General features: G+C 39.7%; 2 protein-coding genes across 6 annotated transcripts in view; one reads left to right on the forward strand and one right to left on the reverse strand.

The window, feature by feature from the left end:
- Positions 1-16268, forward strand: part of APPL2 (adaptor protein, phosphotyrosine interacting with PH domain and leucine zipper 2) — a 41640-nt gene extending 25372 nt beyond the window's left edge. For both annotated transcript variants that reach the window (XM_075502246.1, XM_075502250.1), the window contains exons 10-21: positions 4419-4577; positions 5725-5913; positions 6232-6274; positions 6352-6408; positions 6523-6611; positions 8242-8394; positions 8522-8574; positions 10148-10322; positions 11011-11047; positions 11178-11318; positions 12040-12087; positions 12874-16268. In XM_075502246.1, coding sequence (XP_075358361.1) covers positions 4419-4577; positions 5725-5913; positions 6232-6274; positions 6352-6408; positions 6523-6611; positions 8242-8394; positions 8522-8574; positions 10148-10322; positions 11011-11047; positions 11178-11318; positions 12040-12087; positions 12874-13002 — 1273 coding nt within the window. In that variant the 3' untranslated portion in view covers positions 13003-16268. The remainder of the gene's footprint in view (positions 1-4418; positions 4578-5724; positions 5914-6231; positions 6275-6351; positions 6409-6522; positions 6612-8241; positions 8395-8521; positions 8575-10147; positions 10323-11010; positions 11048-11177; positions 11319-12039; positions 12088-12873) is intronic.
- Positions 16269-16390: 122 nt separating this feature from the next.
- The window catches only part of WASHC4 (WASH complex subunit 4), a 40900-nt gene continuing 38780 nt past the window's right edge, over positions 16391-18510 (reverse strand). For 3 of the 4 annotated variants that reach the window (XM_075502221.1, XM_075502201.1, XM_075502229.1), the window contains 2 exons: positions 17741-17816; positions 16391-16986 (listed from right to left, as the gene is read on the reverse strand). In XM_075502221.1, the coding sequence (XP_075358336.1) occupies positions 17749-17816 (68 nt within the window). In that variant the 3' untranslated portion in view covers positions 16391-16986; positions 17741-17748. Of the gene's footprint in view, positions 16987-17483; positions 17817-18510 lie in introns of those variants that run through there. The other variant, XM_075502212.1, reaches the window with a different exon arrangement.

An 18510-nucleotide genomic window follows, 5' to 3' on the forward strand; every position in this document is an offset into this window, starting at 1 on the left:
CAAAATCTGATGAATTTGAATTCTGGATAGTACACAGTAGTAAATGGAAGCAAAAATAGGCTGCTCAGTTGGTTTGCCGAGTATGGTTTTTGTGTTTTAAGTCTGTCTCACAGCAAAGCTTGAAAGTACAATTCAAATGTAGCTAGTACAGGAGTGTGACGTCTTTGGAAGAACCAAAAGAGAAGCTTGTAAAATTCTGAACGACACTGTGCAGCTTAGCAATTACTGACACAGGACATGGTTTTGTGACTTAAGATTATACAGCCACTGAAAACCGTGCTGCCCACTCCTTTCCTTCTTTAGTGCTGGGGATCACAAGGCCTCAGTGAGTCAGATCTGCTTGCTAATCAAGCTAAAAGCTTTTTATTTGTCAGATTTGTTTTCTTAGAACAACAAGCCAATGAGACCCATTGTGCAGTTACAGAATTTCAGCAGTGATGATGTCTTGCATCTACATAAGCTGATTGTGAAACTGAGTCTTCGTATTTAAACGTACTTTCATTTATACAGTGAACATTGCTAACAGTGTAAAAACACATAAGAGAGGACAGATCATTAAAATATTCTCTGTAACCAATTGGTCTAATTGCCACAAATGCATATAATTTCAGAATTGTCAGCTTTTCTCTCCTTTCTACCTTGGAGATAAGAGAAACACACCTTAGGAAGAGGAATCCAGTCTTGGGAGCCATGAAAATGCTAGGGCAGTTTTGTCGGAAGTAATTTGTGGTGCAACAAAAATGACTGATCAAAAGACTCATTGAAGTAGCCCTTATGTAAAAACTGTCAGCGCTGTTCCATTTTATTTCAAAATTGAATTTAAATAATTCTTATTCTGACATTTAATGATAATGTTGAAAGGCACTAGCTTGCAAAATTTGGTATAATTTAATTCAGATCTGATGATATTACTCAGCCTTTATAACTCAGCCTCTCATATGACTTGGCTAGGTGGCAAGATGCACACAGCTGGTCTCATTTTGGAGGTGATGTGGGAGCTCAGGAAGTCTCAGCTTTCTAAAGATGCGGAAAAGCTGGAAATAAGCTAACATGAAACAGACTAACACCATGATGCAAGAGTGACTCTTCATCTGGCCAGTCAGATACTGCTTAGTGCTGACTGAAATGCAGCACTGTGTCTGTAGATTACTTCAACAGTTACAGGATATCACCAACTTCTACAAAAGACTGGGGAGGAGAACAGGAGAAGAATCATATGCACTTGCCTTGTACTTTTCCACAAGCTTTTTGCCACTGTCAGAGACAGGATAGTGGACTACATGGATCTCTGGTCCTGCTGTGTACAGCGTGTGTTATGTGCTCATGTTCTCCACAAGATTTAACCACTTGGGCAGGAAGTAGGGAGAAACTTGCTTATTGCATAGGTGCAGGTATTAATGACTTTCTAAGGTATGCGATGACAAGTATTCTGATATTCCCACCCAATGAGTTTTCCTAGTAGCCTGGATACTGTTAATAACTCCTCAAGTTTGAAAAAGTTAAGAAAGAAATCAAATATTTGCTAGTATTGTTTCTCTGAAAGTCAAATAACAGCTGCTGCACTATGGATCTTAGATGTCATCTAGTCCACTCTCCTGCTGAGAGCCGGGTCAGTTACAGCAGAGTGCTCAGCACTGTGTCCAGTCAAATTTTGAGCATCTCTCTCTCTCACATGGCACACACAGTATCTGGTTACAGCTTGTGTCCATTGTCTCTCATCCTGTCACTGCGCACCTCCAAGAAGAGTCTAGCTCCATCTGCTGTATACCCTCCCATCAGATAGTTAAGCTAGCAATAAGATCCCCACCTTAGCCCTCATTTCATGAGGCTGAAAAACAATTCTTGCAGCTTCTTCTCATGTCACATGTTCTGCCCCCCTAGCCATCTTGGTGGCTCTTCACTTTGTTTCTGTCTTTCGTGTGCTGGGGCACCAAAACTAGACACAGTACTGCTATTGGAGTCTCACAAGTGCTGCACAGATGGGAGTAACTACTTCCTTTGACCTGCTGGCTATACTCTTGGTCATGCAGCCCAGGCATGGTGCTGGCTCATGTTCGACTTATCCTCTAGGACCCCCAGGTCCTTTGCTGAAAGTTGCTTTCTATCCAGATGCCTCCCATGCCTTACACTTGCACGGGCTTATGCCATCCCAGGCAGGACTTTGTATTTGTCTTTGCTGAACTTCATGAGGCTCCTGTCTGCCCATTTCTGCAGCATGTCAAAGTCCTTCTGAACAGCAGCCCTCCACTCTACCATATCTGTCAATCAGTCTTCCCAATTTGGTGTCATCTGCTCCTATGGGTTGTCCAGCTCAGTGATTACAACCCTTTGAGCTCAGTAGTCCAGCCATGTTTTCTACCCATCTTGTAGTCGACTTCTCCAGTTTGCATTTCACTAATTTGGCTATGAGGATACTATGGGAGACCATGTGAAAGGTCTTGCTGAAGTCAAGTGAAACAGCATCATTGGTCTTCTCCTGTCCACCAAGCTAGTTGTGGCATCACAGAAGGCAATCAGGATGGTCAGGCATGATATGCCCTTGGTAAATCTGTGCTGGCTGGTCCCAGTTGCCTTCTTGTCCTTTGTGTGTTTGGAAATGGCTGGAGAATTTGCTCCGTAACTTTCCCAGGGACTGAGGTACGGCTGACTGGCTTGTAGTTCCCCAGGTTGTTTCTCTGGCCTGTCTCAAAGGCAGGTGTGACACTTGCCTTTTTTCCAGTCATTAGGAACCTTCCCTCACTGCAGTGAACTTTTGATAGAGACTAGCCTTGCAAGGACATTAGCCAGCTCCCTCAGAACCTCAGTTCACAGACACATAGCCAGACCTCAGGTTCACAGAAGGGCAGTGCGAACAGATGGTCTAAAACCATTTTCTACTTCCTTGTTCACAGATGCACCAAATAGTGCTTGCAGCTGACGTGGAGATCTAAGCCCATTTATGTATAGCTTATCTAATAGGTTTTTTTAAATTATTGTATTAATTATGTCACATTTTCAAAGTGGCAGGCCTTTAGTTGCTTTCTGATTATGCCCATTGCATTGATGTGTATTGATCAGAAGAGTCTGCAAGTGAAACAGACTTACTAACTTTGATGGAAACAAAGCAGGTTTATTGGTGTGATGGGGTTGTCTGTGGGAACCTCTGAAAATTAAATGGCTCTCCATGATTGTCTGACGGTAGAGCTGGAAAAAAAATTAAGGTATGTCACTGGTATATAATGACAACTCTGACCTTTCTGCTTGCTTGTTCCAGTAAAATGGCTGCTCTTTTTCCTCCTTTATGCCAAATGTGTCTTACAGGAAGATTATGAATACATAGATATTCAGCACTGCAGTATATATCTGTATAATGCTTCTGCAATGAACTATCACTTACTTTCTGAGTTAAATTTTGCACTCAGATACCCCTTCACAGTTACCACTTTCAGCAAACTGGATTTTTACAGATAACGTGCAAAAAGAGCTCAGTTTTGCCAGCCTGCACCAAGGATGTTTTCTGAATCACACCAAAGTGGAAGACAGTGTTATAAACAAAAATTAAAGCTAAAATGAGACTTGAGCTATGGATTTTGTTATTGTGTTGTTCTGAATTCATGGAAAACTTACTGTTGAAAATCCGTGACCAGTTAATAGTTGGTCTCATGTCAGGAGTTCCTGCATGTTACACAGTTGCAGGAATTAGACAAAGTTCTGTGAAAGCCAAGAGATACTATATAGTAAAGCCTACTTTGAACTGTGCTACTATACTAGGGCAACATCTATATGTGCTCAGCAGTGTAAATTCATTTTAACAGCTGTCTCTCTCAAAAAATAAACTTATCTCTTCACTCTTAACACTTAAGCATTTCTCGTGTGCTCATTTCAGTCTTACAAAACAATCTCATAATTCTGATCATTATCTCTCTATACTGCTTGGGGAAAGAAGATAACTATGTTTAGTATAAATTGCAAAAAAGAAAGTATACCTACTGTATGAGACATACTTGAGAGTAACGTCTTCAAGCTAGGCTTTCAAAATAAAAAGCAAGGGGAAATCCTGGCTGTGCTTTTGCCACCAGCCTGCCAAAGATAGCCATATTTTCCTTAAACCATTGTTAATACCTTCAGAGCATATGCGTCTTGTCTCTTTAGGCTCAGATGACATTTCTGGGAGTAGTTCCCTATTGTATGCCTCTTCCTTCCATTTTTTCCTAACTGCACTGATTTATCTAGTCCTTAGAGAAAGCCTTGGACATGTAGTCTTACATTATATTTCCTATAAAGTCTATTCTAAAAATAAACTTTATCTTTGCACTAGTCTCCAATATAATCTGAACTGGTATTTTTGTTCACTTTAGCTTACAGATGTTAGCTATATCCTGGTATAAATTGACTAATGATGGCTTTGGGTTTCTTGTTGTGTTGGTGTTTTTTTCCAGCATACAGGGAGAGCTGGATGCTGAAGCTGAAAAAATGAGGATATCCCAGCAGGACTTAATTGCAGTTAATGAATCTGTTTACACCCCAGATTCTGATGTAACTTCACCTGCTATCAATAGAAATCTCATCCAGAAGGCTGGCTACCTTAATCTTAGAAAGTAAGAAGACTGTTGCTACCTGCTGGTTTGTCTAGTTGCTACATTTTTTTTTTTTTTAGGTCATAAAGACTCCTCAGGTAATGATGTTTGAGGCTCCTGAATCATTGTGGTAGCTGTACTCTTCAGCTCCTAAGTATCTCTGTCATCTTTGGAAATGTGTTTTAGAAGCTTAATCCATATTAGAATCATAGAATCATAGAATCTTTAAGGTTGGAAAAGACCTCTAAGATCATCTATTAGAGGCATTTGAGACTGCCTTCCTAAAACAGAAGTTTACTTCTGGTTGAATTCACCTACAGGGATGATTTCCTGCATTCAAGTGGCTAAAAATTAGAAACTGATGGGGCTGGGTTCAGATTGTTCCCAGTTCTTAGGGCTAATGAAAACATAGTGTTTACAAAAATAAACAGCTATATTTTGTAGTGAATACATATTTTCATAAATTACCTCCTTTACATAAATAAAAGCTTTATGGACAATGCAAGTGCATAACTTTGAATGTGTACCATACGTAGAGTTACCTCTGCAGATTTTCCAAATAAAATCTTCCATCAACTTCCTCAGGAGCTGTGTATATTGGTGGCATACAGTAACCCTGTTTGTGATTGATTAAATACCAGTTTATTTCTATTTGACTAATTTTTTTTTTTTGTGAGTGGATATTTATTCATTTCTTATAGCATGCTAAGAGCTGGATTACAATATAATAGGACTCCATAGCTAGGGAGAAGATGGACTCTGAGATACTACTTGCAGAAAATACTTTTTTTTAAATGATGATTCTTTGTGCTGAAATTGCTCTCACTGCTCTTCAGCTTGAAAATACTTTTTTTTTTGTCCAGCTTAACAGTATTTCGTGTCAGTTACTCAATACCAATAATTCTTTTATTCCTTAACAGGGAGATACCTGAGAGAATGTTTTTAACTTGGGATGTTTGGAATTAGTTTAGTTCTTCAGTTTTCATTAAGGGTTAGTCTCTGCTAGGAATAGGTGCTGCTTTTACTTCTTAACAGAGACTCATCATAAAAAGAATTCCAGGGTTGAACGTGAAGTTCAGATTAGCATCAGGATATGTTTGCAGTTTCATACATGTTTGGAGTAATTTCTAAATAGTAATGGGTCTTTATCACTGCATCTTCTCTTTAGTAAAACAGGTCTGGTGACTACAACTTGGGAAAGACTGTATTTCTTCACTCAAGGTGGCAACTTGATGTGTCAGCCAAGGGGAGCAGTAGCTGGAGGATTGATTCAGGACCTGGACAACTGCTCTGTTATGGCTGTAGACTGTGAAGACAGAAGATACTGCTTTCAGATCACTACTCCTACAGGCAAAGCGTATGCAGCAGGTTTTATTTGAGGACAGCCAGTCACACCTCCCCTTTCAGATGCTGTTTCATGTAAAACATGCTTGCTATAATAGTAAGCCTTTCTGGGTTTCCAGAAGGGTGTTTCCAAATTAAAAGCATGTTCCTTCCCATCCTCCCCCACAACTGTTGGAACAGCACATGCGGTATCCTTTAGCTGCAGCTTATTCGTGATTTTTATTCCTTTGATGGTTAATAGATACAAAGCTTGGTGATGTTATTACAAGACCTGGAGTCAAACAGTCCTGGTGTCCACTGTTAGCACTGATACACTATGTTTATATTTTAGGGGTATAACCCTTCAAGCAGAAAGCAAGAAAGAATATGAGGAGGTAAAAATATTTTCTTAATGCTGTTATTCTTGTATACAAGTGAGCTTGAAGAGTTCAATTTCATTTTTCCCTTCCAGTGGATATGTGCCATCAACAACATCTCCAGACAGATCTATCTCACTGACAATCCAGAGGTGGGAGCTTGTTTCCATCTTTCAGTCCGTTCCTCTCAACTTGCTTTCCCATTGTTCTTTGCATGGCAATGTAAAGTACGTGTGTTAAAGAGCTGTTCGGTCTTGTTTTCATAGGCAGCTGCAATCAAGTTAAATCAGACAGCCCTACAAGCAGTGACTCCCATTACCAGCTTCGGGAAAAAACATGAAGTTCACCACCCCAGGTAACATTCTCACTTGCACGGACTAGGGACTGTGTGCTCAGTCCTGCTGTTTTTACAGGGCAACGGTCACCCGGGAGAAAGCCCTGTCTAGGCCCTGGCTTTACAAGCCTGTGTGCTCCAGCAAATTCCTCTACTACTGATGTTTCCCACTGAAAGCTGTAAGAGATGCTAAGTGTTGAGGATAACGCTTATTGCTCCACATCACAGCTTTGAAGCTCCTTGCGGTTGCCATTGGGATTTTATTGTTTCTTCAGAAACAATGCTTTATTTGTAAGTGCTTCGCTGTAAGGGAGTGACTTGTAATGTGGGCAATACAGCAGAGTCCCCAGTATACATTGAAGTAAGTATTTTCTTGCATATTGCCTCAAGCAGTTCCTGTCAGTCTGTCACAGGAATATGCCTTATACAGGTGTCAGAATAATTACTATGCTCTCTTGTGCTCAATTCAGGTCAATCAGTAAAGCTCCCCTCCTTCAAAAATTGTTAATAATGCTCTAGAATATGCTTATATTCAAAATATATATTTTATGTATCGTTTCTTTGTGTCCACATGATCCTGGCATCTTGCTCGGTGGGAATTCTTCAGACTTCATCATCAGAGTTGGCTTCCAAGCCCAGTGCTGGACTGAAATCCTGCTTTCAGAAGCAGTGTGATAAATAAAATAGGGCAAGTTTGTGTCACACTGACTTCAACATGAAGAGACTTCTCTGCAGGTTTTGTCAGAAAATTGTAAATTCTTACTCAGATATTTACTTCTAGAAATTCAAACCTTTCCCAGATCTTCTGCCTCTCAGGCCAGTGCCTTTACTGTGATTTATGATTCCCTTAATTATGATTGCTTACAGATTCCAAAGATTCCCTATAGCCATGGGGAATGCCAGTCAATTTCTTTCTAATTTTGTTCACAGTACAGCTGTTTCACTTCTATTACAGATTTATAAATAGAAGAGTAGTGCCTTCCATTTCACTGGGCAAAGGAAATAGCTATTTCATTGACAACTAGTCTCCCAAGTCACTTTTACATCTGTATGCAACCAGAAAACTTTCTAGAAATAGAAGGATGCTGCTCGTAAACCCAGCATACAATATGTAGTGATGTGTATAGTTATGACTTCTGTAGCTGTGGGAAACTTAGCATTTCATTCACTTTGAGAAAAGGTGCAGGAAGAAACCTGACCCAGCGTGTAACACTTCTTAACTATCACATTGAAACAAGCCTGTGGCCAAGTAAGATCTTAGAAAGATGTCAGGATTGCCGTTGACACCTGTAGACACAAGTCCGGATCTCTGCTGTTTGTACTGGTAATGGGGCTGTAAATACGGCCACTGGAGGGCAGGGAGGCAAGCAGCAACCTATTGCTGAAAGTCTGCCTACACTCAGAGTTGCTCTGCGTTCAGGTTTAATATACCAGCATTTACTTTGTACCTAAATTATTTTAGGTACAAAAAAATAAAATGGAGATTTTATTAGAGTCCTGAGTAACAGGTAAATAGGAAAATACTCTTATTTATGTTTATATATACTGGTTCAATCCCGCTCTGGATTTTTGAATCATTTTGTCTCCCTTCCAGAGAAAAGATAGAGTGTCATTGATTGATTGAAACTTTTTTTTTTCATTTTCACTTTAGCCAGAATGTAAAAAATATGGAAAATGATAAAATAATTCCCAGTGAATCAGCTGGCATTCAAGACTCCACACAACTCATTGCTCCTGGAACACCGATTCAATTTGATATCGTACTGCCTGCCACAGAATTCCTGGACCAGAACAGAGGTGGCAGGTATGGCCGGAGACAGTGATCGATCGATCACTTTAACAGAGTGATTTCAGGGGAGAAAATGAGGTAGTGTAGCTTGTGTGTGTGGTGACCAGAATCTGTAATTAAAGTTTTTATTCTTATTTCATAGGCGTGCAAACCCATTTGGGGAATCTGAAGACAGCAGCAAAGATGAGGAGGAAGGTCAGTGCTTCATTTTTCCAGATAAAATTAGTCATGATTTTAGGCCTAATTCAGCTGGAAGCTACCCAGTGTCTCTTAATGAAAGCACCTGACACTGTGGAGCAGTGGTAACAGATCCATAGTACAGTTGAAGGTAGTTACCTTTCAGAAGCCAGTCTTTTAAACATCGCTACCTGTGAAAACAAACACCTTTTTCATGACAGTCCAAGCTGTATTCCAGATTAGGTTTATTTCAAATGCTTAAATGCAAATAGATTTGGTTTGCTTGTTTTTTGTCGTCTTTTTCTTTTTTTTTAAAAAGTAGCTGTTGACTTCTTTAGAAAGGGTTTGATGGGACTGTATTACAATTCTGCTCAAGTTTGACGCTGCTTAGTAGCCATTTCTTACCCACATGTACTCCGAAATCCACCATCTAAATCTCACAGAGGCCCAGCATATAGCTAGTGTCTCTTTCAGCAAAGGGAGCGTTTCCTGCTGCTGCCCCCTTTCCCTCCTCCCCGTGACATGCCAGTAAAAGTCAGCAGCTCTGACCTTCCTCTACCAGCACACGCAGGGCTCAGACCCTGGCTGTTCTCCTCGTCCTCTGTGCCACTTACAACCGCTGTCTGGAACCCACAGCCCCTGTCAGAAAACCACTCACAGAACCAAAGCAGAACCTTACTGATTTGAACAGTCTCACTTGCACGTGCTGTCCCGTTGCGAGGTAGGATGGTTGCAAGCTGCCTGACAGCAGAGTAGCTGTGACAAGCAGGCACCTCCACGCTCTCAGCAGCAGCAGCGCCCTTGCTCCACTGCAGCACGCGGAAGAGAGTACAGTGCTTAGGTGACTGCCCTGCGTCTGGTACTGCACAAGTGGATCTGCATAGCTCAGCTCAGGCTGATGCTTAACAGTCTTTGTGGTGTCTTGTGCAATGCAGACACAGCTGTTCTGGCCTTTGAACAGTCAGGTCCAGCAGGAGTCATCCCGCTTTACCTTGCTCACCACCAACCGTAAAGGGAGCCTGATCAAATGACGGCTTTGTCGCATAATGGCTACTTGGTTGTAAATGGGAGTCTTATGGTGATAGTCAATGAGCAAGGAAGGACTTAATGAAAACCTCAGCTGCATGGAAGGTCAGAAGGACATAGAAGAAAGCGAGGAATGTACAAGGTTTAAAGATAAGAGTTAATTCGATGGAAGGCAAGTGTGCTTGGATGGAAGGGTCGTGTGCACAATCATAAATTTATCACAGTTTATGTGCACCTGATAACAGGATAGGCAAGTGAATTCTACCAGCTAATCAAATAAGGCATAAAGGACCAGTTACACTTTTAAAGCTTCCAAGCAACTGTGTGTGTTTGCTTTTTTTTTTTCCTTGGGTTCTGCCCTCCCCCCCCCCCCGCCAGTTCAAGCACTGTTTAAAACTGGGTCAGAGTACTGCCTGGCTCATAGCAGGAAGTCACAACCCCCGCAGTCACCACCCACAGGTTTACTGTTGAATTTCCGAAGTGAAAAAAATAATTTCATTGATAACTTCAGCTACTGGAAAGTTGAAGTAGCCCAGTGACAGAAGTCACACCTTTTATCTTCCAGATTCACTCTTGCAGCAGATGTTCGTAGTTCGGTTTTTAGGATCTATGGCTGTTCAGTCGGATGACACAAGTGAGGTGATTTACGAAGCTATGAGACAAGTGTTAGCTGCTCGTGCCATTCACAATATATTCCGTATGACTGAATCCCATCTCATGGTCACCAGCAAGAACTTGAGGTACTGTAAAACCTTCAACTTGTGAACATTCTGTTCTCTTCATACAGCTTGTCATTAGTAAAGTATTTTTGGTTTTGTTTTTTCCAAGAAATATACCCTTTTGAGGGAGCAAGATCCTGAGATTCACTTTACTAAGTAAAAATGTCTTTTTTCTTACTCTGTAGTATCTAGAAATCATCCTCCTGACTAAGTTGTAAGAACATCCTACCAAAATTTAGAGGATGCAGTGGGGCTATAAGGCCCCACAAAGATACAGAAAAACATGCAAAAACATGCACTGGAAGATTCTCTTTCCTTACATGTAGTAACAGCAAGAGAGGCATCGCTGTCCTGTTGTCAGCACTGTCACTGTAGAATATGTTGATACAAGACATTCACTTTAGCTGGAGCGCATTTATGTCCATATGCATATTAGTGTATTAGCCCATACACTGAGGATGCTTACCGAATTAGCGTTCAGAAAGATACTGTGACCTATACATGTCAAACAGCCGAGAGTCAGGGGCTGGAGTTGAACCTTGCCATTGACGGACTTGAAATCACAGATAAAGCATTTGATTCTGTGCATGTGTTTCCTCGTCTGTAAAATCGCTGTAGTGATTGCCTTACTATTATAAAGCACCTTGAAATTACTAAGAATCACTCTAAAATAATTTACTTTTTTTTTCCCCCCTACACATAATTGCAGGTTAATAGATCCTCAAACCCAAGTTACACGAACAAGTGTAAGTAACTTTTGTTTTGAATCTGGTTTTCGACCACAGCATTGAATACTCAGTCACATGAACCTGAGCTCTTGACCAAGCTAACCCTATGCTGGTTAAAGAAAATAAATTCTTTATTATACTTTTCCAGTTTGAACTTGCCACTGTGACACAGTTTGCTGCTCATCAGGATAACAGGCGACTGATTGGCTTTGTGGTCCATCTCAGCGAGACTCTGGGAGAAGAATCCATGAGTGCATATATTTTTGAGAGCAACACAGAAGGGGAAAAGGTTTGCATAACATTTAATAAAATACTTTATTTAGAAAACACATCTTGGGCTTCTTGGCTTACCCATCTGGGAAACAGTGCTAGAGAAGCAAGAGCAGCTCAATTTCTTGCCAAGAAAACACGCCTTAACATGCAAGCCTTTGATGGCTTACGTCTAAAAAGGACCAAATTTATAGATAATGCAGCAGCATGTACAACAAGGAGGCAAGGATGCGACTGCTAATACCAGCATTAAGAGATGGGGGAAAGAGTGTGTGTCTAGCACCAGCACTAACAAAAATGAATGTCAGCTATGTTGAGACATGGTCATCTGTAAAGCTTTCAAAGGCAAGACAGCCACACTGCTTAACTGCGTTAACTGGGTGCTTGCTGCATATAATGGTAACAGACTATTAGAAATAAGGAACGTGCTGGAGAATTTTTGTCTTAAGAAACAATAATACTCTTACATGCACTGGAAAAGATCCCCCAGGTTTGGAAATAAAGTTTGGTGAATAAAACTGAGTTGAGTACCAAGTCTTACCAGCCTAAGTGAGCTTTGAAGCAGAACCTAAGCTAGTTTTATTTTAATGTAGTTAGCATGGTGAATTGTATTCCACCTCTGCTTTTAGACCGTATTTAAGACTAAGTTTGCATTGACACTTCTGTGTTTTAGTCCCAGTTAAGGAATCAAAAAACCAAACCAAAACACAATTGAACTTTACATACATTTCTTTTTTTAGATTTGCTATGCCATTAGCTTGGGAAAAGAAATCATTGAGGCACAGAAGGTAAGTTTGTTTCATTCCCTATGTCTGTGTTGCGATACATCGTATTCTGCTTCCGGTCACATGGTCCAGGTACCTCTGGTGTGCGTGAGAAAAGGAACTGCTACTCCTCCTAGTGATAAAGTTTTGCAGACATTATTTAACACGGCCCCTGGGTAGCTTGTGCAAAAAGAAACTGTTTAAAATTTGCCACCCTAAATCAAAGTCAGAACTCTACAAATCCAGTTGTTCATGTCTGAAAGGAAGCTGTGAGCAAAGTTTAAAAAAAAAAAACAAAAAAACAAACCCAAACAAACTCTTTGGGACAAGAAGTGTAAATCACACACATTGCTGTTTCACTTTCAGAAACTCATATTCCTTCCTCCCACTTAAAACAAACAGCAAAGTTACCTAGCCCCTTGTAGATAAATTTATCTATATAAAGATGTGACACTAATACATTAATATTTGCTGTATATTTTTGCTGCTAAGATTTCAGAACAAGCTGGGGGAATGAGCTTTTAGTCACAGGCAATAAGCACAGGTATAGTAAATAATTTTAGTTATTTTTCTCCTTGTTTTTCAGTAATTGCATCAATGCCAGTAAGAACAGCAAAATAAAGGCTCAAAATGAATGACTTTTTCTTTTTATATACCCAAGGGGTGGTTTTAGGATTATTTATGTTTCAAACCTTTAGACTAAAGGTTGTCATAAAAAAAAAGTTGCAAAACCTTAACAAGAAGTACTGGGAAAAGTATGTGCTCCCCCAAGATTGCTGCAGTCTGCTGAACTCGTTTGTTTTTCTTCAGGACCCAGAAGCATTAGCTCAGCTAATGAAGTCTGTGCCATTAACAAATGATGGAAAGTTCATGCTTCTCAATGATCAGTCAGAAGAGGATGGAACTATACATGAAGAAGGGGAGGAGTCTGAAGCATAAGAACCTCTCGTTGTTTCCTGCAGCCTGTGTGGGAGCAAGAAAAGCAGGGAGTCGTTTTGCAAGAATCTCTGGTTTTCAGGCATCTGCGCACACCCAAGGCCAGCCTCCGCCTTTTCCTGCGAGAGTGAGCGTGGTGTTTCCTCTGGATTGACAACAGAACAACAGCAGGACTGGGCCTTTGAGGCTTTTTGCATTTGTGAATGTGTAGTGTATAGGTGCGACTGGGAAGCTGACAATCTTCAGGAATGTTTCAGCATTAGCCCCTTGCTGCTGGTAGTTCAGACAGCACAGCTGTCAGCCACAAAGGGTTAATGTCATTTCTTCAGATTTACATGGTGAGCAGCCTACAGTTCCACTGAAATTAGTGCAAGTTGTAAGCTGTCAGCTCCTTTAGCAGATATCAGGCCTCAAATTTCCTACCATAGTCACTTTTCATAGTTTGCATGATTATGTGCATCTGAATGAAGGTTAAAAATGCACTATTTACTTTATTTTCAGATGAAGTTATTTTTAGTCTAGTTTAAGTGTAACAAGATTTATCTTTTGTGCTAGCCTATTTACAAAATAATTTGTTAAACACTAAATTTTTCCTATTAATATAATCTATTTTTATATTGCATCTAGAATAAGCTTACAAAACAAATCTAAGTGCCTACTCTTACCTTCATGGGGACTGCACTCACATTCTGTAATTAAATAATGGACATAATGTACCTCCTGGATTTATTATTCCAAATACCACTGACAAGCAAACAGCAGAAGTAGTCAGTGAATGTGGCATGTTAGTTGTATGCATTTTTCTATGGTTAGGTTTCTTAAAAGTTAAACTGCCAGAGATTATAATTGTAGGACAAATAAGTACTTTTATAATAAGAATTCTTTGTATTTTTAACATTATGGTGACATGCAACAGCTGAGTCTACCAGCAATCTTTGGTTTTAAGAAACTGAGCAATAAAATGCTAGATTATAAGTCTACAATGTATTGACTAGTCTCATAGTACCTTCCTGAAATTAGACACTATATGTATTTGGCTAATAAGTTTAGATTTTTTCCCTTCCACTTTAACCTGAAAACATGAGAAACTGTACTTTGCAAGAACAAACAAAAATAAAATAAACAGTAGTTATTAGGGGGGCATAATCTGTGGCATAGTTTGTATTAATCAAGATAAGTAACTAGAACAAATAGCTGAAATTCCTCAAATTTAATTTAACTCTTCTCAAGCACTTACTAGGAAACTGGATTTTCTGTAAGCAGAATCTGTGCTACAGCACCTGAAGGATCCCAGTTTGCAAGCATTTGACATGGAATAAATTCAATTTAGCCGGTTGTTGAATGTTTAAAAAAAAAACATGGAAGAGAACTGTTAGTAACTGACACAAACACTTCATAAATAAAAGTTGAAGCTGTCTTATTAAAAAAATTAAAACCTACTGAGCTGATGTTACTGAAGACACCAAGAATGAGGTTCTCAAAATGACATTTATTAACACAGTTTTATGTACATAACATTCTCTACTCACAAACCAAAGAGACTGAGGTAACAAAACACCCTTTTGTACAATGAGTTAGGAAACATTAATGTTACATTTGGTCCTTTGTACCTGAGAAGCTGAAAACAGCTGTTGTTGATGGACATCAGATGAAAACTCAAATTTACTTCTGATTACAGACCACATCAGGACCTCCCCAATCTACCCTGCAGCAGCAGCAGCAGCTCACTTCCCAGCGAAGCACAGACCAGCTGGGTGCTGCTGCAGCCATCGCTTACCACCGGTCAATGCAAACACCTTTTGACCTCGGGGAGGGAAGTGAGTTAGGCATCAGCTGTGCTCCGCTCCCCCTAACCACGATGCTGCAGGGAGGAAGGGCAAGGCAGCCCCCTGGCAGCTTCTGGCATAAAAGGGCACAGCACCGTATCAGAAGCAGGGGTTGCAAGACCTCTGGAAGAGCTGCTGTTACTACTCGTACGTGCGCAGCCTTGTCACAAGACTGAACACACGAGGGCAGTGGTGGCACCTGCCTTCTCAGGGAGAGAGCCTGGCCTTCAGCCTGTTCTGCCCCTGACTAGAAGGAAAAAAACCTAGAGATCTGTTTTATGTCCCTGCAGCAAACTCATCATCCTCACTTTCCTTTTATCACCTCTGGGAAGTTTTAGTGAGCACGGTCAGTTTTGTTTGGGGGAGTTTTTGTTTTAGCTCCATCGCCTCATCGCCAGACAACCAGTTAGGGTCCATTTTGTTCCTATAATCAGAACAGGAGGGCAAAAGCAATGAAAATAGTAGTAGCACCACAGCAAGAATTTTGCACCCCTTTCAGATCCTTGTGGGGGGAAAAAAAGGATTTAATGTGGCTCTCACTGACACAGAGGAGAGAGACATCCCAATCCAGGACCCACCTTGTATTTCAGATGAGAAAAGCTTTCTGCATGTATATGCTGCTACATGACAAAAAGAAAGAAGGAAATATAAACTATAATCCTGTATTAGCAAGAATAGCTCTATTATCACTGTACATATTTGTGTGTATGTATATATTTTTGCCACATATAGTATACATTCAGGTCTCCCAGATTAAACAGGGTTCTATAAAAATAGGCTTATGTCTTTCCTGTAGAATTTCATCGCCAGAACCACATGACTGGTAACCACCATATGTTAAGAAAACACACAGTTCAATTTATGTTCAACTGCAAAGTATTACCTATCCGAGATCGTGTCTTTCAAAAAAAATGGGAGAATGGAAAATACAAGTGCAGATTTTATTAGAGCACGGGTAACGTCTTGACTGTACAGAGCTACCTAGCAGCTCCATCCTGGGGGAAACGAACACCGTCTATATGCAATTCCGCAGTTGCTGTGGAAGAAGGAAATGTAGTGCTTGGCCATTCCAAGCCAAGAACTTACGTGACTTTAGATGAGATAAGAATATGGAAATATGTACACTGCAATTGCAGCAGTATGGAAATTAGCAGCAGCAGCAAGAATGCTGATCTCAGCAGCGCTACTGAGTGTTCAGTGCGGGCACAATTTGGTCAAAACCAAAAGTGTACACAAATTACAAAAAAAATATCTCTATCAAAATAAAAAAGCAAAAATATAAATCAAGTAATGCAGCATTCTTTAGGGCAGTCTCTGCAGTTCTAATGAATTAAAAATAAAAATTTGAATGAGCCCAGCTGATTTAAACAGTTCAAGAAGCTTCTGTGTCATGTTTTCCGAACCAACGAAAGGACGTTCATATCAGTCAGGTCTTTCCAGTTGGCAACAAAACATTTGTCCTGGCTTTCTGAGTGTTGAAGTGACTGGCAGGAAAGGGCAAATCACAATTATGTCACGAATTGTCTTAACCAGTGACCCAACGGTGGGCGGAACAATTTGAACCATTAAAACATTACCTTTTTTGTAATTAGAAGAGATGAAAGAAGCTGGCAAGTATGGTCTAAAAATACAGTTGAGAGTGCCAAAAAAAACCCAAAAAGTAATTCTCAGTTGGACTGGCTAGAGTAGTTTATTCTAGTTAGTAAGACCTAGAAGTGTTTTATGTTCTGGGAGATTAAAACACAACTGTATCTTTTAATGAAAGTGGTGTTTACTTTTAAGCTAAGTCTAACTACTTAGTTAAGTTAGGAATCTGAGTAACTCTTGCACAGTCTAGAACCTCTACTTGCAGGCATTAACAGATGTTATATTTATACAGAGTTCTCACAGTGTTCAGCAGCTTCTGAAGCCTGCAGTGCAATTATTGTTAATAATCAGGCAGGTAAGACTGTATGAACAACACAGACGGTACAACAGACCTACAAAGGCTAGGAAATACAGAATTGAGGCTGAAACTTGCAATTAGGCACAACATATTCATGAAGTGTAAGATCACTTAATTACAGACACCCATCACACAGTGTCTGGTCATAAAAGGAAGAGCTGATTGTGGTTCTGTCTTGGCTCTGGATTTCCTTACTTCTGTAGATGCAAATCAGACCTTCGGTATGAAATGAGAAGTAATTTATTACGTTAACTTTTCTGGTTTTCCCATTCTCTGATACGGGGGAAAAAGCAGCAGGGGAAAATAAGTGCCTGACAGGATCCTAAGTTCCCACAGGGCAAATATTATCTAGAGTAATAATAAGGGTTTGTGGAATAAAACATTAATTAAAGGATTTCTATTTTGTGTGTAATAGCTTTAACATACATTCACAACATACACTGTTACACCTACAGTGTAATCTGTGACTGCATTAAATACAACAGGACTGCATAAAAACATGTCTGAATTATTTTTTGGACAACAGATACGCACAATATCTTGATTCAATTTTTTTTTCTGGTCAAAGAGATGCACCAGTTCAAATCTTAGACCAATGGTCTATGAGTCTTTGTTTCTTTTTTTTTTTTTTTAAATGTTATGTTAGAGATGCAAGAATGCATCTAAAAATTAGTAAGATTTTTTTTATCTGCACATCTGTACTTTAAAATAACTATCTGCAAGGTTAACATTTTATATAATTATTTTCAATCTAAAGAAAGTGCTGTAAATAACGTAAACTCCTGAAAAATAGGAGTTTCTACAGGAAATAGACAAACACAGACCTAGCCTCACTGGATGCTAGTATATTACTGTACATTTTCTCTTGGGTTTAACAGAGCAGGTAAATCAAATCTAGAGCTTTTACCCCTACAGAGCGTTACAGATAACAAGAACATGAATTGTTTGAGTAAGTAATCATCACCCGTACCAGCCAGATCATTTCACAACAGGATCTGCAGGTGTAGAGTTGGAAAGATCTCCGTTGCTTGCTTTAACAGATTCTTCTACAAAAACAAAAAATAAAGACATGGATCACATTTGTTTTTACTGCCTTGAATAAAATGTTAAAGTCTTAGCATATATGTTATGCTGATGTCATAACACGCTTGATACAGTATACCATGGTCAGCATATGCAAACTGACCTTGCAGCACAAAGGGTCCTGGCCCTATGAAGAAATCTGTATTTGGGGTGAAAGGTTTCTGCCATCAGTAGAACTTGTGTCAAGATTACACATACATGCTCACACATTTCGCAGAGTCCAAGTCCCAATATTACGGTAGAAGGCAAAGATATTCCCATGTTCAAAGCTTTTCACCCTGGCATGCATTTCAAGCTTTTCTCACCACAAAACACTTTTTCAGGGAACTGAACACATATCACAACAGTGATTATTTGACCTAAAATGTAACTAACTGATGTTCTACAGAATGCTCTCCTAAAGAAGCCAGGGTAATATTCTTACTGATCACAATGCTTGTAGTTGGTTTGAATTGAACAATTATTTGAGCAACTTCACTAAATATGATCAAATATAAATTCATGCTAAAAGACTCCTTTCTTTGCAAACTCTTTTTTTAGTGAAGAAAACTGATCTTTGGCTCCAGTGACTGTAACCTCACAGGTCACTTGTGCCTTTGTCAGAACAAATTATTTACCGATTCCATTTTTAATATACTGCTACCTGAGTTTTTAAGT

The sequence above is a fragment of the Mycteria americana genome, chromosome 1 (genome assembly GCF_035582795.1).
Source record: "Mycteria americana isolate JAX WOST 10 ecotype Jacksonville Zoo and Gardens chromosome 1, USCA_MyAme_1.0, whole genome shotgun sequence".
NCBI classification, from domain to species: Eukaryota; Metazoa; Chordata; class Aves; order Ciconiiformes; family Ciconiidae; genus Mycteria; species Mycteria americana.